Genomic DNA, 24,750 nt, shown 5'->3' on the forward strand with positions numbered 1-24,750 from the left:
AAGTGAAAGAGTGTGGACTGTCTTCTTTATCTCTGCTCATCAGAGGTCAAAGGTCAGATAAGAACTGTCTGCTGAGAAATAAAGTGGGGGAGGAAGAAGAGGTGGCAGGGAAGCCACCTGATGACAGAAGAGGAGGAAGAGGAAGGCAGCGGAGGAGTAGTTGGTGTTAGCACGCTACTGGTGTTGATAGGCGTCCACAGGAAGGCGTTTGATAAGTGAGACCGAGTTACTGAGTAACTTTACTGTTGGGTAACAGGTTAGAGGGTCTCAGCCTGTCACTGTGGGCCATCAAGGACTAATACCGACGGTTCAGGAAGGATTAAAGTATATGGTGAAAGGTTGAAAGGATTCCTGTTACCAGCCAACACAGTGTGCACAGAACTGCTATCTGGGACAAAATCCAACAGATTCGGCTCCAAAGGGCTGAAAGTATCATCAGCATTTCAGATTGTTTTACGATGAGCTTAAAAACTGACAATGTGATGATGCAAGAGTGCTAAAAATCCCAATAACTGCAGAAAGTGAAGCAGCCTGATTTGAATAGAGCTCCATGGTTGCTTTCTCCGGCTCTCAGACATTATGATGTTCCGCCAGTCTGTAAAACATGTTTCTCTTTGAAGGTATGTGCTAATAGTAGCTATTACACTCACTCTTCTCCTCCCCGCCTTTTTACTCACAAACACTTCCCTTCCTCCACCCCATCCCCCTCTTCTCTCCCTCTTTCTCTGTCCTCTCGTGTCTCTAATTAGCAGTGTGTTAAACTTGCTGAACAGCGGTCAGGAATGCCCCGACACGCTCGTAAAAATGACATCAAACTCTCGGAGATGTCAACAAACAGGTCCAACAGATCCAGGATGAAAAAGACCAAAATATGAGCCGGCGGATAATTAAACTCCACGCTGGGGGACAGCGAGGAGTAAAGGTTTTCTTTCTTTTTTTTTTTTAAAGTGAGAGAGTCAATGTTGTACGCATCATTTCAGAAAGTTAAAACTTAACAATCCTCATCATTTTCAGTCCTTTTGTCACACGGCGGGTAAAAACTAGACTAGGTTGGTGTGTTTGCTGAGGAGTTGTGACCACCTCTTCATCACTCTGATCATGCTGCTGTTGTCCAGAACAGGAAGTAGAATGACATCATCAAGTGCTGCGTTCAAATGTTTCTGACACACAGTTAAACTGTGTTTAACTGGGACATGAAGCAGAATCTTTACCTGGCTTCTGATATATTTTACTCTTGTAAAGTAAAGGCATCACAACAACTTATGGTTGTTCAACGTACCTGCTCGTCACTCCTTATCTTTCTTCAACCTTTAATCCCTTCAATTTCTCCTCCTCTGTCTCCCTCTGCTCTGAGTTTCCCTTCAATTTGACCACGCGATGACTCTTTCATGTCAAGGAGGGGAGACAGGACAAGGGAAGAGTGGAATATACGCCTCAGGAGGGGGAGAAGAAGGGAGAGATGGAGGGGAGACAAGGAGGCGATGAAGAAGTATGGGGAGGGGGAGATGAGTGCAGGAAGGGTAGACTGGGGTCAGACCTGTGGCGGGCGGGGTTGATGTGGGGTCAGTGTGATGAAGGTGTGCGCCTGTGTGTTTCTGTGTGTGCGTGTGTGCGTGTGTGTATGTGTGTGTGGGGGGGGTGTTTGGTGGCATCAGAAGATGTATAGCTGGTTGACAGAGGAGAGGGAGATTGCAGCGGAAGGGAGAAAGGTAATGGCTGTGTGTGTGTGTGTGTGTGTGGGGGGGGGGGGGGTGATTAGCGTTGCTTCATTTTTCATCCCTTTTTTAATCCAACAACCTTAATGCCGGTCAGAGGTCACATGATGCTGTAATGTAGCTGCAACAGGTTCTGTCTGCTGTCACGCTTCTATTAAACTGCTGATTGTTAGTATTTATCGTATTGTTCCAGTGGCAGGACAAAACTACATTTAAATACAGGAATATACACAATATTTTTCGATGCAACTGCAAAATAAGTCTGCAGAGGTTGAGTTATGTTATGTTGATTGAAGTTATCAGGTTGCTTCAATCAATTGGTGATCAATTTTTGACACTTAAGTGAAAACCAGTATAAAAGAACCCAAAACAGCATTTGTTTCTGTTCTACAGTCGACAACACGAAGAGCAACATATTTGTATTCAGAGAGACGAAATGTGTGTCAGGACGCCACTAAGCATCGAAGGAAACCTGACCTCTGATTGGCCAAAGAGCAGCAGAGGTGAGGTTAAAGGTCAATCAGGGTTTGAAGAGAGAGAGAGAGCGAGAGAGAGGGAGGGAGAGAGAGGGAGAGGAAGCACATCAACACCTTGTCCAATATCCACTCTGCTCTGTGTGTGTGTGTGTGTGTGTGTGTGTGTGTGTGTGTGTGTGCGTGCGTGTGATTGATCCATGCAACCCGGTGGTCGTGGATATAGACCCCAGAGACTGAAGGGGTGTGTGTGTTTGGGGAGGGGCTGAGGGATGAGAGGCGATCCGTCTCCCGTGGCGACAGGCTGGACCATGGACCCTTCCGCTGGCTCTAAATATTTACAAAGAATGTACCAATCACAGCCTGGCCACCGGGCCTGACATGGAGTCTGTCGAGTGCGCAGCAAGTGTATGCGTGTGTGTGTGTGTGTGTGTGCGTGTGTGTGTGTGTGTGTGTGTGTGTGTGTGTGTGTGTGTGTGTGTGTGTTATCCCTGACAAACTCACAGCACTGCAGGGAAGTCTGGAGAAAGACAAATTAACACTCACTAAACATGTTTTAACGCTTATTATCAGATCAAGTATCTAACACACCCCCCACTCAAACACACACACACAGACACGCACACACATGTTCCCTCACAACTGAGATAAACAATTTCTCCTGATTACACTCATCAAAGTCCATCCTTTTCTAATTCCATTAGTTTCATGTACGCACACACACACACACACACACACATTTGTCCACATGCACACACACACACACACACACACACACACACACACATCTTATGTGTGCAGTGAAAGTGGTCTTCCTGCCTGTTTGAACACAGTAAATGAATAAAATCTGTTTGAGCTGCTAAGAGGAAGTTGTTTCCAGACCGCCTCAGCATGTTGGAAACAGCTGCTGTGTGTGCCTGCGTGTGTGTGTGTGTGTGTGTGTGTGTGTGTGTGTGTGTGTGTGTGTGTGTGTGTGTGTGTGTTATAGCGTGGGGGTTTAAGGTGTGCGTACCAGATTAAGCCACAGGCCAGACAGGGTTGTGTGTCATCAGAGACAAACATGTAGATTCAGTCAGACACGATGGAAATGTCTGCTAGCGCACAGTGAGTATGTTGACGGGTTCCATGTGGACCTTAGACCAGGCTCAGATAGCATCAGGATCTGACCTGAGGTCTGAGATTCCCCTTCAGGAGGTGAACTAATTATCTTGAGAGGTTTACAGCTCTGATCTTAACCTGCACAAGGTTCTGCACCATTTAAATACATCATATAACACGATCAGAGGAAAAATAAAACGCGTCAGTGAGAAGTTTGAGGAGGTTCCAGGCTAACAAGACACACACGCTCCAGCCCGTTTTCACCTCTGATCAGTTCTTGATTGATTGACAGGGCTGCTGTGTGTGGCAACGCATCCGCCCAAGTCTTCCTCCTCTTCTCTTTTCTTCAAACTATGTGGCTTCCACTTCCGTCGTACCCTTGAGCCCAATCTTCTGATCTTTACATGAAACAGATCAGGCTTTCCCTCACAAGCACACACTCACACACACTGCCCCACCTCATCAAAGTGGTGGAAGTGTGTGTGGGACGATGGATTTGATGGAAAGGTTGGGGGGGTCGGAAGTGTTTTATTGTATGTGTGTGTGTGCGTGTGTGTGTGTGTGTGTTGAGGGCATGCACACATGGCCACATGGACACACGTACAGCTGGGACTTATCAGTGTTTACTCTCTCCTGTCTGACTGTACTTAAACTTTACCTCCTCTCTCTCTCCCTCTGTCTCTCTTTCTCTTTCTCTCTCCCTTCCCCCTTCCCCAGCGTTCTCTGGAACCACCCAGCCAGTTTGACGGAAGTCTTTATCAGAGCTTGGCGCTGGGCCGTGTGTACGTGTGTGCTTGCCTTTGTGTGTGTGTGTGTGTGTGTGTGTTTGCGTGTGTGTTTACTTTGGCACCTTGCCAGGTAAGTTCTCCTTGTAGCTGCAGCCACGTGCCATGCTGTGTGTGTGTGTGTGTGTGTGTGTGTGTGGTGTGTGTGTGTGTGTGTGTGTGTGTGTGTGTGTGTGTGTGTGTGTGTGCGTGCGCGCTCCGGGCCGTCCTCTGCAGAAAATGTTGACATCTGTGACAGAAGTGACTTCCTCCTAAATGGAAACGCGATGGTTTCTCCTGCTGTTCTTGTCCGTGCAACAGCAGCGCCGTCGCTGCTGGGACGGGCAGGAGGCCCACAGGAACCGTCCCACACCTCCCATCTCATTAACATCAGTTTGTAGTCAAGGATCAACTCACAAAACTGCCCAAATGAGGTGATGCAGCATCACAGACACAACAACGGTTATTTTATTCAACCACAATTGCTAAAAATGACCTTCTGAGGTCATGAGGTCAGTGGGTCGGTGTTACCAGCGCTTCAGCTTCTTTGCCTGCTGATAGACTCCTTAAGGATGTGTGTGTGTGTGTGTGTGTGTGTGTGTGTGTGTGTGTGTGTGTGTGTGTGTGTGTGTGTGTGTGTGTGAACAAGTAACTTCCTCTCAGGCTTCAGTAGATGAACCAAAACGTTCCAGATTTAGCAGATTATTAACTAAAACTTATTCCAGGTATCCAAAAGACCAGCTGAACTCCACTTAGTGCTACAGTTCGAATGGATGCAATCAAAAAAACCATACGGCGAACCAAGTGGGCGGAGCCACACACAACACACAGCCAAGAACACTGATTTTCAGTAACGAGACTTTTGCTGGGGTCACATTTTCCTGAACGATTTTGTTCATTAAATATCTCACAACTCATCTTAGCATAAAGCTAAATGTAGCATATTTGGCTTCTTGTTGTGGAACCAGTAGGTTCTGCTATATCATTGAAAACCAGTTATAACGTTTATAACGGTGTATGAATTTAGGTGCTTTGTTGTGAAGCTCATAAACAGTTAATCACCATAAAAACCTTTGAACATTTAATAAAGACCACTTATTCAATTGTTTTCAGGTGAACCTTTAAAATCAGCGTGTCGTTCTCATGACCACTGACTTATTTTTGTTATGCAGAAGACACATGACAGAACTTTCACCTCGTGCTGTAGTATTATTTTTATGGACCCCCCCCACACACACATACACACATGACCACCCGTTGTGTTTTGCCCTAATTACAAAGTGCGCACAAGCAAGAGTCGGTTTTAATTTTGATTTAATGTCATTAATCAGGGTGTAGCTCTGCTGCACAATTGCAGGTGACAGCTGGGCGGCTGCAGGACTCGAGCTCTTGATTATCTTTTATTGATTTTTCTCTTTAAGGAGGATGATATTAAATGATTGGGTCTGGCAGAGGTGAGCGCTGTTAGCTTGTTTTGTCTGGCGCTGCGGAGATTAACGCCGGACGGTTATGTTTCAATTAAATCATCGGGCTTTGTGCTTTTCACTGGTGTCACTGAGTTAGGATTTTAACAGTTTGTTCCTATTTACTTCTCCGATTGATGATTTTTGTGAGCGTCGTCTTTGAGACATTACAGAATAAACCCCTGATATAAAGCCCTGGGCCCAGTTAGACCAGCTCCAGGGCCATCAGACCATCTTCTCTATGTGGAGAATGCTGACCCTGGATAGCTTTTGGTCAGCATTCTGAGGTGACCTCTGAAGGCTGCATTCATCTGGGTTTTAGGATCTGTGGTCACTTTGAGGGGTCACAACAAGGGTGGAGGTTACGGTGGAGAAGGGGCTTGAGTGGGTTATCCTGGCTCCAGGTCCAGGGGTAATGGCAGTGGTCAGTTCCTGGGCCGGGGAGCCCCCGGAGCCTGGGGGCCTTCTGCAGCGTGTAAGGGCCACGCTGTGGCCAGGTCAGTGGGTGATGGATGAGTTTTGGGCTGCTTATGGCAGGTGCCCACCAGCCCTGGTCACTGCAGCTTAATCAGCAGAGCTCTCAGACAACGGGCCTAGTTTAGCCCACTAATGACTGGTCAATCAAACCTCAACACACGTGCACACACGCACACGTGCGCACACACACATCAAGCGAGTAACAATTGGCTGGAGCAGCAGTCACGTCTCCTCTCATCAGATGTCCAATGAAAGCCCAAACTACACTTTTCTTTACTGCAACCCAACTTTTTGATCTGCAGGACCATTTGAGAGATGCGGCATAGACGTGCACGTGCACGTGCACATGCACGTTGGGCCAAACTTTGTTCGGTTGCCGGTGACCCAGTTTCTGTCATTGTCTCCCTTCATTCTGCTTCATTTAACAGGAGTGTGTCTTGTGTTAAAGTTTAATTGGAGCCTTGGCCACAGATCTGCTGGGACCCCCACCAAGATGACGTTGCCTTCCCAGTGAGTTATTAGTGACTCACACCCCCCATACACACACATCCCGCCCCCCCCCAACCCCAGCCCAGCCCAGCCTTGTCCAACCGTTGTGAATCATTCATACATTAGGAGATTTGTGAAAGGTGAGGCAGCAAAGTTGGAGCTGAAATTTGCATTATGAGGAAACGGCTTCAGCTAAACTTTGATGCTGTTTGTTTGTGTTCCTGCTCAAACTGTGAGCAGCTCTCTGCTCCTGGGCTGGTCCGGTCACACCTCTGCCATGTTCCTCACCTGCGGCCATCTCAGAAACGATCACATTTAACATGGGAATATCAACACTTCCACAGTCAGCGTCACCTGGAGGAGGAGACTGGTACTGGTGGAACTCGTGGAAGTTCAGATATGAAATATGGAAACAGAGAGGAAAAAAAAGAGTTTGGAGAGTCTCATAGTTAGATTTATTTTACAGCCACAAGCAGGCAGAGATCTGTGAAGGTCAAAGTTGGACCAGACAGCTTGGTCCTCAGGCTGAGTTAAATGGAAACTACCAGGACAGAGGGTGATGAGACATCCGCTCTGTGTGTGTGTGTGTGTGTGTGTGTGTGTGTGTGTTATCTACATTCTACTGGTGAATGTGGTGACTCACTGCACATTTCCGCTGTTTACTGGAATATTGGTGGAACATGTTTACAACGGCTACCTGAGAATTAGTGCCCGCCCTCCTTCCCACGCACGCACACACACACACATGCAAATGCCCACATGGACACACACTTTATTAGTGTTGTTATTTTATCTCCTACATGTTTTGCTGTGTAAAGCACTGAATGCGATGCGTGCCGCCGTGAATTGACCAAAACTCAGAGCAAAAAAATGAACACAAACAATCAAAAAACAAAGTGGAAGTCAGTAAAAACAACAAATACCAGTTTTTGTGCATTGAAAATGTTTACACATGTTTCTTAGAATTGTTTAGCAGATATGTCAGCAGAGAGATATGCTTCAGCAGTAACTTTTGAATGTTTTATTTGCATACACATGCAGATACACACTGATGATGGGCGGGTTATACTGGGACAGAGAGGATGCTGCTTGGTTTTATTTGAGTGTTTATCCGGTTTTGTCTGCACCACACGGACTTTGTGTCTTCGCACATCAGTTTTCAGATGGGACAGACCTCAGCGTGACTTCTGCAGCATGTCTGTAAGAGCACAACAACAGAGTCGTGCGTCTCTAGGAGGGTTGCTTGTTGCTTGGGGCGAGGGGGGGGCGGGGCTACTGGGAAGAGGGTGACTGTCGGCTCAACTTTACCCTCAGTCTCTCTGCCACAGCCATCTGTTGAGAGGAGGTCGAGAGGAAGTCACTCACGTCTGTCGGTGTGTCTGTGTGTGTCTGTGTGTGTGTGTGTGTGTTGCAATATATGATGATAAAAGGAGAGATGGAGTTGGGTGGTGGTAGCTGGCCCTCCAAAATTTTCCTTTAGCACACACATGCATACACACGTGTACACACACATCGGCACACACACACATCGGCACACACACACATCGGCACACACACACACACACACACAAAGGATCATGGTTGAATCTAACCTGCCTAATTCTCTATAATGGCTTTCCTATTCAGGGATTAACTTCTTAAATCCGCACTAGTGAGGGTCCAGCATGCGCTGCTCTACACTACAACCGTCATTTACTGACACAACACGCACCCCCCCCCCCACACACACACACACACACACACACACACACACAAAGGAAATGGACAATAGCTGATCTCTTCAGTGATTTGGCATCAAATGGCCTGTGGGCTGCAATTAAAATGTTTGGGGCCCTGGGGAGAAGAAGACGGGAAAGATGGGAAAAGAAGAAGATAGAGGAGTGGGGGGGGGATCAGTACACTCATGAGAATTTCCTCACCTCGGTGTTTCCTTTAACTTTCTCTCTTCTCTTCAGAGGTCAGCTGATGTGTTTAGAACTTGCTTCGTCACTAGCGATTGCATTTCTGTCAGCTGTTTTTACCTGTTATCACATGAAAGCGCTGCCACACACACACACACACACACACACACACACACACACACACACACACACACACACACTCATCTGTCCAGTCACACTTTATTCAACCACTGGGGGAGGGAAAAGGTTTTTTTTGTGTATTGTGTGTTATTGCTTTCCTGAAGTTTCGTACCTGATGCTCTCACCTTTACACATACAGGTGTTCATCATACGTCTTGGGTTTCGCTGACTGGAATGTGAAGCAACGATCCTGCCTCATCTCACTCCCCCCTCCTCCCCACTCACACTTTTAAATCATAGACTATCTTTATTTCTACTAGTGCAGAAGACAGTTAGTATGATTGTGTGTGTGTGTGTGTGTGTGTGTGTGTGTGTGTGTGGTGTGTGTGTGTGTGTGTGTGTGTGTGTGTGTGTGTGTGTGTGTGTGTGATAGAGGCCCTCTGTTAAACTAACACAGACCCAGGTGGTCCGTGGACCTTCTTTTGTCCCCCTCTGTCTCCTGCAGGCATGCATGCAGAAACAAAAAGAGACATTTCAATGTGACTTCAGAGCTGGTTGTGGGCAGGGAGAGAAACCTCCCCTTAGATACTCTCCCCCTTCATCCATCCATCCATTCCCTCCCTCCCCTCACCACCGGCCACATTCTCCTACTTAAAAGTGAGGGAAACTCACTCCAGTTTGATTTCGAAGGTGATTTCCTGCATTTGTTCCTCAGTTGTCCTCATTTTCAGGAAATACCTTCATAAAATATTCCTTCCTTTTTTCTTTTTTATTGTATATGTGCATTATTGAAAGATTTATCTGAACTTCTTGTATCAATCATGCGAGTTATTGCTTTGAAATCATCAATGAAATCAGAAGGTTTCCTGCTGAAAACCTAAAAGCGGAAAAGCAGAAGGGACCTAGGTTTGCGCTGGAAACCAGTGGAGGCACTAATGGAGGAAAGGTTGGTCTGGTTTGGATTTAATGGTTGGAAAAACACAACCAATTTGGTACCAAGATGATGATTATCCACACGTCCGACCAGTGTGACTGGGTAATCCCTTCAAAGTGAGTGTTCCCTCATAAACATGAAAGTAAATCACTCTATTCTCCATCTTCATCCCCTTTTACGTCCAATCTCATGCAATTAACAGAACAAGATAATAATTCATTGTTTTTATATAATCACTTCCAGTCAAATAAAAAAGTCTGTATTAGACAGAAAGAGTGAGCATCGACACGACTGTTCCAGCTGTGAGACACATCTGCATGTGTGTGTGTGTGTGTGTGTGTGTGTGTGTGTGTGTGTCGGGGTCGTCTGTTGGCAGGAAGTAGTAGGCAACGAGTGATGTGGTCAGACCCTCTGTCACCAGAGAGAGAGAGAGGGAGGTCCTGTCTCTCTTTTTCTTCTCCTTCTTCTCTTCTTCCTGTTTTCTTTTCCTGTTGCTTGTTCTTCATTAGAGACAAAAAAACGGCACCAACAGACGGAGACGTTTTTAGCTTCCCATTCTGAAGCTTCCACATCCAGTTTATCACAAATAAACAACCTCGTCGGACAATTTTTTGTGTTGCGTTGTGGGGAAATAAAAATAACAAAACGATTCACTTTCCATTGAAAAGAAGCTTCATAAATTGTTCACAAATCTGTCGATTTAAAATGAGCGAGAGATCAAAATGCATTCATGTGGTTTCCATCTTTCTTTCTTCAACTGTCTGGTGGAGAAAGAGTAAAGAAGGGAGAGAAAAGGCTGAAGGACTGTTGAGTTTCTCTGAATTTATTTATTTTGTCGCGGAGGCGTCGAGAGGAAGGAGCGAGGGGAAAAAAACGAGTGTGAGAGGTCAGTGTGGAAAATCATTTTTGTAAATACAGTGAGGGAATCAAACGTAGAGAAGAGAGGGGAGACGAGTGAGTAGGAGGTAAATTGAGGGAGTGGGGGGGGCAATTAGACGGGAATTTCCAATGTTAGTGAGCGAGTGAGCCTTTGTTATAGCAGGGAGAGAGAGAGAGCGTTGTGAGCTTGGACCGATGTTCTGTTGTTGAGTAACGATGAACTGGCGATATCAAAATGATTAAAAGAAGAAAAAGAGTGAAGAACGAGCACGAATGGAGAGTTGAAACGTAGCCACTGGGGTTAATTTCATCATTATCACAAATAAATTGGGTTTAATGTGTCAGAAGCAAAGAGGCCGAAAGAGCAACCAGAAGCAAAACAGCCTTCATTTCATCTTAGCTCCAGCTTTTATCTTTACATTTGTTTATGGAGAACTTTTTTTCTAAGTGATTGTTCTGCGATTCACCTTTTTAATGAAAATCTAACGGAATTTATCATCTGCCACTTTATTTCCTTTAACATCTGCTGAACTGTTCCAGGGACCTGATAAAGATCAGACCGGGCTTCTTCACAATCCAGGACTGATTCACTACTCAGTGATGGAGGCGATGGAGGTGTGATTCTGGTCCTGAACTCCACCTAGAATGGTGTGAAATTCACATATGATTTATTGTTATTGGGGGGAAAAGACCATTTAAATAAAAAGTGCTCCGATTTGCATGACTTTTTAATGTGAATGCAAATGGGAACACTGGAGATAGGAACACTGGAGAATAGGAATAAATCCATTCTTATTCTCAGCTCCTCCGACTTTTCCTTCACCGACCAGATCAAATGTAACTTCGCATAAAAAGATCAAAAACTGAAAGAAGATTTCTGTCAAGTTTGAACCATTTGTTTAGCTAAACTGTGAATTATGTTGTGGAATCCAAATAAATATATGGGGAAATGGACTCGTTTATGCTGGAGAGAAAGTAAAAGAGGAGAGAGGGAGCAGATCAGCTCTGCCCCCTAGAGGCAGCGCGCATTTGTGTGTGCGTGCGTGCGTGTGTGTGTGCATGCGTGCGTGTGTGTGTGTGTGTGTTGGGGTCGATTGATTCACGGGATGTCTTCCTCAAGAAAGCACACGCACACGGCCACACATGCACACACGCGCTCTCACACACACACACACACACACACCATCGTCATCATCACCATCATCATCATCATCAATGACAGAAACCTTCACGCATGTGTGTGCGGGCACCGAGGGGGCGTGGTCAGGACATTCGGGGCGTGGTTGCAGTGAGAGGAGGCGTTCCCCCTTTTGCAACTTAGTCCGCGAGTCTGTCGCCAAATTTTTCAGTTGAACGCAGGACACTGAGTTTACGCGCACGGACACACGCATCCCACATTGGCACGATCTGTGCGGAGTATCGGCGCCGGGAGCGAGAGACGGTTGCACCTGTCCGACGCACAGCGACTCTCTTCAGGCGCGCACGGAGGATCGGAGCGCTCGTCCTTATGTGTGGATGGGACCAAAGTTACACGGTGAGTCCAGAGAAAAGAGCAGTTTGATTTACGCTTCGTCCTTTTGAATTTAATTTCACGACAGTCAATAAAACAACAAAACAGAGGGGAGAAAAATGACCCAACAAACCAAAACTTCTTTTAATGCGGGCAGGAGGTTCAATCTGGGCGGCTGTTGAAGGATTCCTTTTGAACAATTTTGGTTTCTTTTTTTAAAATTATTGCAGAAGAGTGACTGCTGTTGTTCTTTCATATTTATTAATATTTTAGTTCTGAAGCATTTATGGTGTTTTCACCTCACTTTGGGAATTTTTCCTGCTTCCTTGCAAACTTTGCGAAGCTCCGCTTTGAGAATCGGCCGCTTTTCTGTCCCTCAGCACCGAGCCTTTCTCATCTTTTCCGTCACTTGACTTGTTTTTTTTTGTTGTTTTTTTTTTTGACAATTCCTGCCTCCGTGCGCGCACTCACCTTCTGGCTTGTGCGAGAGATTCATTCTTTCTTGGTTTCGCCGTTTCACTATTATTTTCGATGCTGCAGCTGTTATGCAAACAGCAGATTTTCTTTTTTTAATTTCCAATACAAATATTGGAAAACTTTTTTTTATACGTGCGCTTTTATTCATCTGCTTCTTTTAAATAGCAAATAATGCAGAAACTGTCCAGTTTGCTGCTCTGGAAGTGGATCTTTCTCTTATTTTTTGGTTGAAGTCCAATCATGATTTGATCTTTTTGTGAGATTTGAATGATTTAGAAAGTTGTTTTTTTTTGCTCTGCTGACTGTTACTGTCAGTCAACACGTACATTTTTTGGTAAATTAAAAATAATGTGTATAAGAATCAAGATCATTTGGAGCAGAAAAGCTTTTGTTTGTTTGTATTTATTTATTTGTCAGTTGAAAAGCCTTTCCTGAGAGTTGTGTGTTTGGAGTGAAGTTGAAGTCCTGCAGCTTTTCCTCTGGTCTGTGTGGGATGAGCAGCATGTTTGTCCCACTCTGGATTTCTGCATGTGTGTGTGCACGTACGTGTGCGTCTTGGGTGGGATTTTGAAGTTGTTTGCACCACTGTGGCCCCCCAAATGGAAAAGTTTTGACTGTGTCTTCCTTACTGCCCCCCTCAAACACACACACACACACACGTACACACACATCCACTCTGGGAGTCGGGATGATTTGCCGGTTCCGCTGCAGTGCTACTCTGCTTCCAATTTTAGCTTCATTCAGACACGGGCAGCGTTTCCTTCCTCTGTCTTCAACCCTCAGGAAGAGACAGGGGAGAACAGACGGGAGACCTTTTACTTTACAGCCATAATTTGTCACTTCCATTGTTTTTTCCACCTTAAACGTATAAAAATCCATTGAAATGAGCCAACATGAAACAACAAACAGCATTATTTGGCCTCGGAAGCTGAGATCAAGAGAGGGAAAAGTACATTTACCAAAGAAACTAATGAAATCACTTTAGTCCCTGATTGATCTGTATCAGTTCCTGTGGATTGATCAAAGTCTCCTGTCTGCACTGGAACTGGAATAAAAGAAATGAGAAATTAATTTTGCAAATTAGGCAAAAAACTGGCCACAAAACTGATTATCAGTCAGAAAGTTTAAAGAAAAGAGCGAGTTCATGTGATTTTACCCACATCATTGCAGCCAATGCAGAGTTTGTTACCTAATTGGTTCCCAAATTAGTTCATGTTTTCTGTAAATACTTGACAAGACAAACAGTTTCCTGTGTGTGTGTGTGTGTGTGTGTGTCACCCCCTCCCCAATGAGTCAACTCACATAATGATCCAGCTTATCCTCTTCCTCCTCATCCCTTCATCATCTCTTTTCCTGCGCTCACTCTATGTTTCACTTAGGCCTTTTGTCTGTTATTTCTCATTTCATTAACAGAGATTTGAAGGATTCTCTCTCTTCTTCACACAGGCGACCTCTCATAGCTCGGCCATGTTGACTAGTGAGGGGGCGCACACCATGGAGCAGGACGACCACGAGGCCAAGGTGGCCTCCAGCGCCACAAGTGCCGAAGTCACGGCAGAAGACACAGATGTTGACATGGAACTGGACGTGGAGGAGGCAGACATGACCACGTGGACGGAGGCGGAGTTTGAGGGGAAGTGCACGTACATTGTCAAAGACACGGAGGCGGGCCAAACGCATGGTGACGGTGTGACAGCGACTAGAGCGGAGTTGTCGCTACCCAGAAACCTGGCCTTCAAATCCTCATTTGACAGCAAAGAGGTTAGACTGAAACACACACACACACACACACACACACACACACACACACACACCACACACACACACACACACACAAGCATGCGCACTTGACTGAGAAGTCAGTCATTTAGGACGGGGGGGGGCATGTCTCATCATAAAACTACACACACACATGCTTTAGTGTAAGGAATTTGCGTGTGTGTGGGTGTGAGAAAAGCCTGAAGCAATATCTGCTCACACTGAAGCTAACCCCCCCCCCCCCCACCAACCCACATACACTACCCCTCCCCCACACACACACACACAGTTCATTCTGCTCAAAATTATCTAACAAATCTGCTTCTTCGTGCGAGCAGCTTGATGTCCCATCCAGTTTGAGCGGCTGCAGTACCGTTCTGGGCTGACAGGGGGAGATATTTAGCTCCTGCTGAATTGGGGCTCTAATGAGGTTCCACCGCGTGGACCCGGATCATTGTGCACCTTCATGAAATGAGCAGAATCTTGCGAAGATTTGTATTGTGTTTTCACAGAGGGAAATAATTTGCCTCACATGATATTTCTCTTGTAAATGTTTCCCAACGAGAGATCTTGTGACGGAGGAATCGATCGAGCTGGGGTGAAAAGTCAGAGACTGAAATAGAGGTTAGATTGTAACGAGAGTGCAGAGTGTGCACACATGAGGAGCTGTTGCAGCTCTGCAGGGTCACCTCCTGGGTTTCTCAAGGCATTTTTGATTAGAAGAGAAGTGCGTGACCATGGGTCGGAAAGGTTGTGACTCCGGCCGTTTTGACACCTTGTGACTTTTGTCTGATCACATAGATTCTCTTATTGAGGGGAAACTGAGGCAAGGAGAAGAAAAGAGTCAGACGTGGGTGATGTTTACGAGCCGATAGGCTATCAGCTAGTGCTTATCTGAGCTGAGAGAGGAAGAGGAGAAAGGCTGAGCGAGCGCTGCTCTGATCAAAGATGACTGAGATTTGGATCAAACTGAAAACTTAATCAGTCAAAACACACACACACACACTCACGCAAATCCATGCGCCACCACACGCACACACACACACACACACACACACTTTTGTTTTGTCCCACAGAGAAAAATAAGGGGATTTCCAAAGTCACAAGGGGGGGTTGTGCTGATTGTGCATGAGGAAAACGTATTGCTGTGTCACCACACGCTGCTTCTTTTTGCTCCTCTTCCTCCTATTTTGTTTTAGACGAAGGCTTTTTTATTTGAACTTCTGAGCGTTTCTCTCCTCAAAGCGTCTGAACTTTAGTTTTGATGTGGCATAGGGCAGCGGATGAGTGGAGACAAAGACATATGAAACCTTCTCACACACGCGCGCACACACATGCACGCAGTCACAGCTGCCTGAGAGTTTTCACAACTTTATTGATTCAGTTTTAAAAATGTCACTCCTCTGTTGTCAGATTAGATTATTCTGTTGTGGTCGCTCTGTTCGTAACTCCCAACATGCGTCCTCTTCAAAGACGTCTCGCATCTTTTCTCAGGTGGTTGGCGTGTGCAGCCGGGAGTACATCCCAAAAGGAACTCGCTTTGGACCCCTGGTGGGTGAAATCTACACGGCAGAGAGCGTGCCCAAAGATGCTAACCGGAAGTACTTCTGGAGGGTTAGTGGACACACTTGCACACACGCCCACAGAGGCAACATACACGTACACACTTCCTCACAAGCCGCCGGGACCCCTTCCTGTGACATCACATGTGTCTAAAGTCAGTCAGTGGAACAGGAAACTGGGCTCGCTGTTTTTCTGAGTGCTTGAGAGAGAAATGGGGATGTGATGTCACCGTCACACAAAATAACATGTCATACTGTGGTTCCTGTAAATCCACACACACACACACACACACAGATTCTCTCTCTCTCTGCAGAATACACTCCATCAATGCCAGTAATTGACCGTGAAACTACACAACATTCACAAACCACCTGACCATCATTGACACAAACACAGCGCAGAGCTGAAAGATGTTCCGTTTCATGTCTCACTCTCTCCCTCAAACACACACACACACACACACACACACACACACACACACACCCACAGTGGGTAGAAGTGAGAGACTGATTGAAATGGGAGGGAGCAGGGGCAGGAGATGACTTGGTCCTTACTCTCTTTAGAATATAAAAGAGGATCTCCACCACGTCCTCCTCGCTGCCTCTCTGTCTGTGTCAGCTTGATTCAGTCCTGCCGAAGCCTGAATGTCTCTTGCTTTTTAACCGGTACCACAGTTCTACGTTGTGTTCTGATGCTCTTTGTGAAGTAATTTATGGACTCTCAGCTGAAACCGTTAAGGTTTCTGTGAATTGAAACTGTTGTGCTGTGACTCCACTGATAGAGTTTAACCTTCATCTCCTCCCGTCTGTGCAGCTCTACACCAACGGTGAGTTCCACCACTTCATCGACGGCCTTGATGAGACTCGTTCCAACTGGATGCGGTACGTGAACCCGGCCCATTCGGTGGCAGAGCAGAACCTGGCGGCATGTCAGAACGGTATGGAGATATACTTCTACACGGTGAAGCCCATTCCAGCCGGCGCTGAACTTCTGGTTTGGTACTGTCACGACTTCGCCCAGCGCCTCCACTACCCACCGTCTGGAGAGCTTATGATGCAGAAACTTAGTAAGTCTTTACTTTTTTGGACTTTATTTTGTTAATTTAATCTTTTGGGACACGTGTGTGAAAGGGTTAATGATCAATAATCAGAAATCAGCAGTTTAACAGTCAAATGAACAGAAAAACTTTAAGCATCTGGGCTCAAGTCATAAAATCAACAGGTTTAGTGTGTGAGTGAAGGATTTTGTGTGTAGATGCGTGTGTGTAGGTGCATGTGCATAGGCATGGGTGTGTAGGCGTGTGTGTCTTGAGTGTGTCCTGTCGCCGCTCTTAAAGCCTGTCTCTCTGAGTGTAGCTGTGTCTCCTTCCTCTCTCAACGTTAGTCTGTCATTATCCTACACACACACACACACACCACACACACACACACACCACACACACACACACCACACACACACACACACACACAGTACAAAAGAAACAACCTTTCATCTCCTTCAGTGCCATCGTTGGATTTTTGAGTGTGTGACAGTATAATTACATGGGGGGGTATGGCCCCTAATGCCACAGTTTTACAGACTTAAAGAGCCCCTGCAACACAAAAACTCTTAAACACACACAAACACACACACACACACACACACACACACACACACACACACATACAGTGTGCTTGTGCATTAACTGACACTATTAGAAACTAATTTTTTATGTTTTTTTAAAGTGAAGGGTTCTGTCTTTTTATAATTAGTTTTGGGCCTTTTTGATCTGATTTCTTTAAAGATAGATGGTCTTGATACATTATCAGATTTTTTCATTTTCAATTCCAATATATGCAGAGGTGAGGTGACTGAATTCACATCACATGCCAGAAATGTTGAATGTGGTTCTCCGGAAGGAAAGAATTGCCGTGTCTGCAAAGCTAATATCGCTCATCCACTGAAGCTGATCAAAGCAGCTGAGTGAAAGGGGAAACAAAGAGAGGCAGAGAGCTGAGAGGAATCCAGGTGTGACTGCAGGCTAATAGCAGTATTAAGCTGGCAGAGACACCAGCAGACTCAGCCCGGTCGACTCCACCGCCCAGGGAAAATGCGCATTACCTGGGGGGGCCGAGGCAGGAGGCACCCTGGAGTCCTCCAGCCACCACCACCTCTAAATCCTTACTGTGTGTGTGTGCGTGTGTGTGTTCTTTAATTAGCCTCCTCTGTCATTTAGCCCCACGGGCTCCTGTTACCCTGTAAGTGACTTGAATACTTGCTCATGTTCACCTGTAGCAGAAACGGTTCAGCTTTTTATCTCCTTCCTACTGTCGATCTGAAGAGCCTCTTAAAGAAATCACATTTTTGCTGTTGCTGTGCAGTTTTACGCTCTTCTAATGGAGTTGGATCTGGCTGAGTAAGACCAAGACAACCACAATCGGAGTGCGTGCGTAATAATAAACTGAAACCCTTGTATGAGGGCAAAAGGTAAAAGAGGAAGGCGCTACAAGTTGATAATTTAGATCTCTAACTGTTTTTCTGATCTGACTTGAATCCTGATCCTGTTATTGATTGGGTTTTTTACTTCGCTCCACTTTTTTGTCACTTTTACCACTTATAGCACCTGTTAGCCCTGTGTGTGTGTGTGTGTGTGTGTGTGAGAGAGAGAGAGAGAGAGACAAGGTGTAAATTGCTGACAAAACCTTTTTTCTCCTCTCACAGTCACAAGCATGTCATGCCAACACATTCTCACCCAGCTTTTCATCGTTTGAAACCATGCTAGCTCACATTTCATATGTTGTTGCCATGTGTGTGTGTGTGTGAGAGAGAGAGAGAGAGAGAGAGAGAGAGAGAGAAAGAGAGAGAGAGAGAGAGACAAGGTGTATATTGCTGACAAAACCTTTTTTCTCCTCTCACAGTCACAAGCATGTCATGCCAACACATTCTCACCCAGCTTTTCATCTTTTGAAACCATGCTAGCTCACATTTCATATGTTGTTGCCATGTGTGTGTGTCTGTGTGTGCGAGCACTTGCCGTTTGCCACTTGAAAGACCTTTAAATCCTAGGACGGAGTGGTGGAGCAGAGGTATAGCCACACCTCCACCCCCTCTGTCAACTACTTGAACTTCCTGGCAGAGGGGCCGCGTTGACAGATTGATGTCTTCAAGATGTCTTCCCTGTTTGTTTTCTAAAAAGGGGGGAAGGAAAGAAGGGAAGGAGGAGGAGGAGGGCTACCTGATAGGCATCAGTGTTTACACACAGCACAAAACTACTGATGCAAGTGTGAGGGGGGACTCAACAAATTTCATCAGCACTGGCAGACATGATTAACTGTGACTATCTCTCTCTCTCTCTCTCACACACACACACACACACGGGACGGTACTTTAAAGGTACATCTGCTGCCAGTGCAGCATCTAACTAACAGCTCAGAGCTTTTAGAGCACTCTGGTTGAAGCCCTGCCTCTAATCCAGCCTTTCATCATGGGGGGGTAGGTGTGAGTGACTAAGGAGGATGCTCTTTAATGTCACATTTAACCTGGAAACTATAGTGCAAGTGTTGACCAGTGTGTGCGTGTGTGTGTGTGTGTGTGTGTGTGTGTGTGTGTGTGTGTGTGGAGGGCAGGTAAAGGTCAAGCCTGTTTATGGGGAGGAAACCTTCCATCAGCTCAGTCTGCCAGTATTTTGATTTTTATCTTGATTTTATAGACACTGTGCCCAAAGGCGGCCGTCACGCCTCACTTCCTGTCTTTTGCCCCCGCCCTTATGCTCATTTGTCCAAACTGTCATCTTAATTGGCCCATTGAGTTACTTCTGGCATTTTTAACAGGGTGACACCCATGTCCTGAAGCGTTGACGGAGGCGCAACCTTTAACGGACATTTATGCTGTGAAACTGAACTTCATCCCACTTCAGTGTCAGAATAAAAGTGAATCCAAGCAGATATTGTTTGAAGCATCAGATAAAACTCTGCTTTGATTTAAAGTTATTTGTGAAGAAAATCAGGCAGTTTGGCATTTGTCCTAAGTCTGCACTCTTCTCTCTCTGCGTCCTCAGAACAGTCCCTCCTGGAGGTCAAGCAGCAGCAGACGAGCACCGAGGAACATTGTGATGAAGCCTCAAACCCGTCTTCCACAACCGTGACCCCCACTCCCCCCAAGAGGGAGTACACAGTCCTTTCCATTCTACGTGACACCACCTCTTCCTCTACCAAGAGGGAGCCCAGCCGACCTCTTCCCACACGTCCACGCTGCCCAGACAGTCCCGAGCGCCCGTTGTACCCTCTTGCCCTTTACCCGGCTCTCCGGCCCCACCCTAACATCTCAGAGGACTTCCTTACCCGCAAACTCAGTCATCACGGCTACCCAGCAACTCGCTCCCCCAACAGCCATTCTTCAGCCACACCCAGCCCATCGGCGAGGAGCAGTCCAGAGAGCAGCCCTCAAGGGAGTCCTGCGGGTCCGGTTCCATCCCCATCTCCATTTTACCCCCCTCGGCTGACATCCTACCCTGGTTACTCCTCACCATCTGCTCCGCTCGGCTCGTCCTTCTACCCTCCCGGAGCCCTGTACCCACACCTCGTGCCCCATCATTACACTCTACCTGGCAGCGGAGTCCCTGTTGGAGGAATCTTCCCCAGGGTGTACCCCCTCTACAGTAGCCTCCTGCCCCCTCAGATGCCCCTCCTGACATCTGAGGCACCAGGAAGGCATTTCTTGCTTCCTGACGCCGTCCACCCGTCTTCCATCTCTGCCCACAGAGACTTCTTCCGTCCAGGGCCCACCAGTGCCTTCTCAGCTGCTACCTCCCTGAAGGAAAAAGCCAGCCATCACCACCAGTACCTTGGGCACCCACACGGATCTGCCCACTCACCATCCAGCAGCTCCCCAACAGCCGGTACATCGCCCCCCAACAACCAGGTCCCCACCAAACCTACCTCAGCCCTACTTGGGAACACCAGCAAGCACAGGTCAGATGGGGAGGCCATAAATCTTTCCAAGGTGAAGCCCGGCGTGGGGTCGGTGGGGTACAAGGCGCTGCCGTATCCGTTGAAAAAGCAGAACGGGAAAATCAAATACGAATGCAACGTGTGCAGCAAGACGTTTGGACAGCTGTCAAATCTGAAGGTGAGGCTCGGCTGCACGACACGTTTAACATGGAGCATCTCAGAAATGTGTGCCTCTGTCTCCAACAAGCCTGAACTCTGTTCTTCCACATGCAGGTTCATCTCCGCGTCCACAGTGGAGAGAGGCCCTTCAAGTGTCAGACCTGTAACAAAGGCTTCACCCAGTTAGCTCACCTACAGAAGCACTACCTGGTCCACACGGGCGAGAAGCCACACGAATGCCAGGTACCAAGCAGGAGTTTCCGCTGGACCGTCGCAGTCGAGTTCCACTGGATGTTGTTGTAGGTTGCTGATTTCAGCTTTTGCTCCGTCTCCTCCAGGTTTGCCACAAACGTTTCAGCAGCACCAGCAACCTGAAGACCCACCTACGCCTTCACTCGGGGGAGAAGCCGTACCACTGCAAGCTCTGCCCGGCAAAGTTCACCCAGTTTGTCCACCTCAAGCTCCACAAGCGCCTGCACTCCCGCGAGCGTCCACACAAATGCCCCCACTGCCATCGCCACTACATCCACCTATGCAGCCTGCGGCTTCACCTGAAGGGCTACTGCCTGGCGGCGGGCTCTCGCCCCGGAAGCCCGGTGGTCTCCAGCCACGGCTCCTTGGAGGAGATGCAGCGCGCTAACGAGGAAATCGAGCGCTTCGACGTGAGCGAACATGCCGAGCGGCTGGAGCAGCTGCAGGGAGGCGTGGAGATGGAAGCCATGCTGGAAAAGCAGGTGTTGGGGCTCTTGTGGCGGGAGGCTGACCTCAAGTCCTCCCATTTCCACCCCAAAGGTAGCGCCAGCGAGCTCCTCTCAGCTGGCTATGGTGCACACGAGTCCCTGAGCGAGACGTCGGTCATTAAGTTGCGGCGGGGTAGCCCCATCTTACCCCATCACACCAACATATCCATCAAGCAGGAGTCCGAGGATCACGCTTAACAAACCTTTGGAGTTGAGACTGCGAGACTTCATACTGTTGCCAGGAGCAACAGGTGTAAATAGTGACTTCTGAAGCTGGTTGTTATTAAGGGTGACTTCCTTGTGACACCAGGACCACATCAGGGACTCACGTACTCAGGGCTCAGGAGACAAGAGACTGTCCCGCGACTACTTTGCAGCATTTGTTACACTTAAAGACAATCATCCACCCTGGATTTACCCTTCATGTAATTAATATAATCCTTGTTCTTCCTGTCTTACCGTCTCTATTTTCAAGTGTCTTTTTTGGCCTATCAGTTGTTATATGACTTTTTTAATTTATTACCTTTTATTTTTGTCTTCAAATGCAAAAAGGAAGGGTTTGTTACTCCCAGTCGGTGAGGACGGTGTAATGTTTTGCTATATGTGGCCCTTTTATGTAGATACCCGGCCCATCTGTCCGTCCTATCGCCTCTGATCTATAGAAACCAGCGGTGCATTTTTCAGGGTCTCGTCTATTTAAATATAAAAACCAACAACTTGCCAGCATATGGCCCATAAATCTAAATTTATCAATAAGGACTTTATTTCAACCCTGCTTGGTAGCTTCCCTAAAATGCCCCTGTTGTCTCTCTGATGCCTACTTAATTTAAATGAAACAAGGGCATTTTTTTGTATATTCTTTTTCACAACAGTTACCTCAGAGCATGTTTGCATGCGTGCGCGCGCGCGTGTGTGTGTGTGTGTGTGTGTGTGTGTGTGTGTGTGGGGACAGCTACAAGTGGGAGCTTTCTATTTATTTGCATTTTGCTACTTGAAGAAGAAGAAGAAACCAAACTGGAGTGCAGCTTTTCGTGCGGTCCCAAGGAGCAGCGTGGCCGTTCCATGTGTAGCACATAATGGACCTGGGAGGATAGCTACCCCCCCACCCCTCACCCCCCCCCCCCCCCCCCCACTCCCCAGCCCATTTTCTTATATATTTTTCCAACAACACTGTCAATCCCCAGGGCAGGAAGTGAATGTCCTCAGGTTCACATTTGATGCTAATAACCAAAGTTCACATGGCGTTAATTCCAAATGCTCCCAAGAAAGGAACGGAAATGGGAAAATGGAGGACAAAGGACTCAAGGAACCAAAAATGAAGAGGAGGAAGATGATGATGAAGACAATGACGCATTCATCTGGCCTCTCATTTTTGTAGGTGTCTGTTCTCTTGTATGATCTTATTGATATTTGGGTTGAGATGTGACGGCTCCTCCTTTAAACTCACCCGTCAGCCGTCTTTAGCACCTCGGCCCCCTCTGATGCACTGGTCCCTCCCATGCCGATGCTTGCACCACCTGCCCTGTCATCAGTACATGAAACTTCTCCTCCTGGCATTAGGGATTCCCTTCAGGATGCTGATTTCCTGCCTCAGTTGTGAACCAAAAGCCGCTCTCTCTTCTTTTATTAACAATCTTCGACCAAAGCGTCTTTTTCTCCCGTCAGAGCTTTAACTCCAGAGGAGAATCTTTAAAAGGACTGTCTCTGTTTACATTCTGGATTATGTTGTTATTTATGTGCAAAGTGTAAATTATGATATAAATGTTCACTGCTCTAAATCAACGCCTGTGCCTCCGTGTCTTCTATACTTTTATACGCGTTTTGATTAAAGCAGCAGCTTTAGCCTCAGTGAAACTGTTGCTCCTGATTACGTAACTTCAATGGTTATATCATCATTAACCACTAAAGGGCATCATTTCTACCTCGTTCATTAGCATTTTAAATGTTTTTCTATAATAAATTGAAAGAAAATAAATACAACGCGTGTTAAAGTGAGATCTAGGAGTACCGAGAGGCCATCAGACCTTAATGCTGCAGTCATGGGATATCCCAGTGCATGTCTGACGATAGGTCAGGGATAAAATTAGGAAAGGTCAAGCAGATGCACTTCTGATATGATGCTAATAAAGGAATGTACGTTTTCTGGGTGGGAATCATACGTTCATGTCAGGCACAGAAACATCGCCAAGGTTTGAAAATGAAGCTAAAGCTTCGCTAACGTCACATCGACTGACAACAGCAGCACGTGAAGTGTTAATAGCTGAAAAGGAGCCACGCAGATTTACCATTCTAGATAAACGAATCTTATGCCTCTCATGTCTTTGTGGTTGGGGATCCGAGGAGTCAAAGGTGAGTTTCCACGCATGGTCGTGTCATAGTTGGGGTAAATTCAATGGAAAAGTCAGTGCTGCAGCTGCCCACAGAGGAGCTGACCCCCCCCCACATCAGAAAGGATTCTATCTAGATTACCGCTAACTAAACGTCAGAGCAGCATCGACCCTTTACCTCATCGCACAGCTAAAAACAGCCTGCGTGCCCCCCCCACCTTTGACTCAGCATCTTTCACTTTTGCACAGCGTGTCTCTCTTTCCTGTTTGTTCGATCTTATTATTACTACCAGGGAACTTCTGCCGTCATCCACTGACATGAGTTCCACTACCTCATCATGATGTGGGGGTTTCACAGCCCTTTTCTGACTGGGCGAGGACAACAGCTACCATCTATGGAGGAGGGGGGATATCCCCATGGAAAAATCTTAGCGTACCTCCGCTCACAGGTCTCATCGGAGGTTTATCAGCCATCTGATTTCCTCCATCCTCCTTTCCACGCCAAACGGCTCAAGTGAGATACCAGCAGTTATGAAGAAAAGGGACGCCTACGCCTCAGAGTTCAAAGAAACCGTAGGCGATCCGAGGGCCGGTACTTTGATAACTCACAAACTATGACCTGGAATTCTGGCTGTGCTTGGATTTGCAAACGTTTGCTTTTAAAGTCGGAATGGAACCACTGAATACATTTTGTAGACACAGGACTGTGTTTGTGAGAGCCAAAATGCATTAGAAATCACCTCAGCTAAACTCTTGCAATGTTGTCATGCTAACATTACACAGTAGTGTTAGCATCAGAGGAGCTGAGTGGAGCCCAGCAGAGAGGACCCTCTGGCCCACTCGAATGAGGATCCACGACAGATCCACAGTGCAGGTAAGATTTTTTCCCTTTTATCAAAGTGCTACGAGCTTGAAGTAGCATCAGGATGCTAACTATGTGCTAGTGCAGGGTGAATTCCAGATGAAATGAAGGAT

At 46.7% G+C, this 24,750-nt stretch overlaps 2 protein-coding genes across 2 annotated transcripts in view; one reads left to right on the plus strand and one right to left on the minus strand.

Annotated features, from left to right (window-relative positions):
• The window catches only part of tmod4 (tropomodulin 4 (muscle)), a 291,784-nt gene that overhangs the window by 181,332 nt on the left and 85,702 nt on the right, over nt 1-24,750 (minus strand). The window lies entirely within an intron of this gene.
• prdm1a (PR domain containing 1a, with ZNF domain) lies at nt 11,650-23,230 on the plus strand. The gene is made up of 7 exons (XM_057044517.1): nt 11,650-11,847; nt 13,747-14,061; nt 15,553-15,672; nt 16,435-16,687; nt 19,658-20,727; nt 20,823-20,951; nt 21,047-23,230. Exons 1-7 carry the CDS (start codon nt 11,821-11,823, stop codon nt 21,644-21,646), a joined length of 2,514 nt encoding a protein of 837 aa, XP_056900497.1. The 5' UTR covers nt 11,650-11,820; the 3' UTR covers nt 21,647-23,230.

The sequence above is a fragment of the Takifugu flavidus genome, chromosome 10 (genome assembly GCF_003711565.1).
Source record: "Takifugu flavidus isolate HTHZ2018 chromosome 10, ASM371156v2, whole genome shotgun sequence".
Classification (NCBI taxonomy): domain Eukaryota; kingdom Metazoa; phylum Chordata; class Actinopteri; order Tetraodontiformes; family Tetraodontidae; genus Takifugu; species Takifugu flavidus.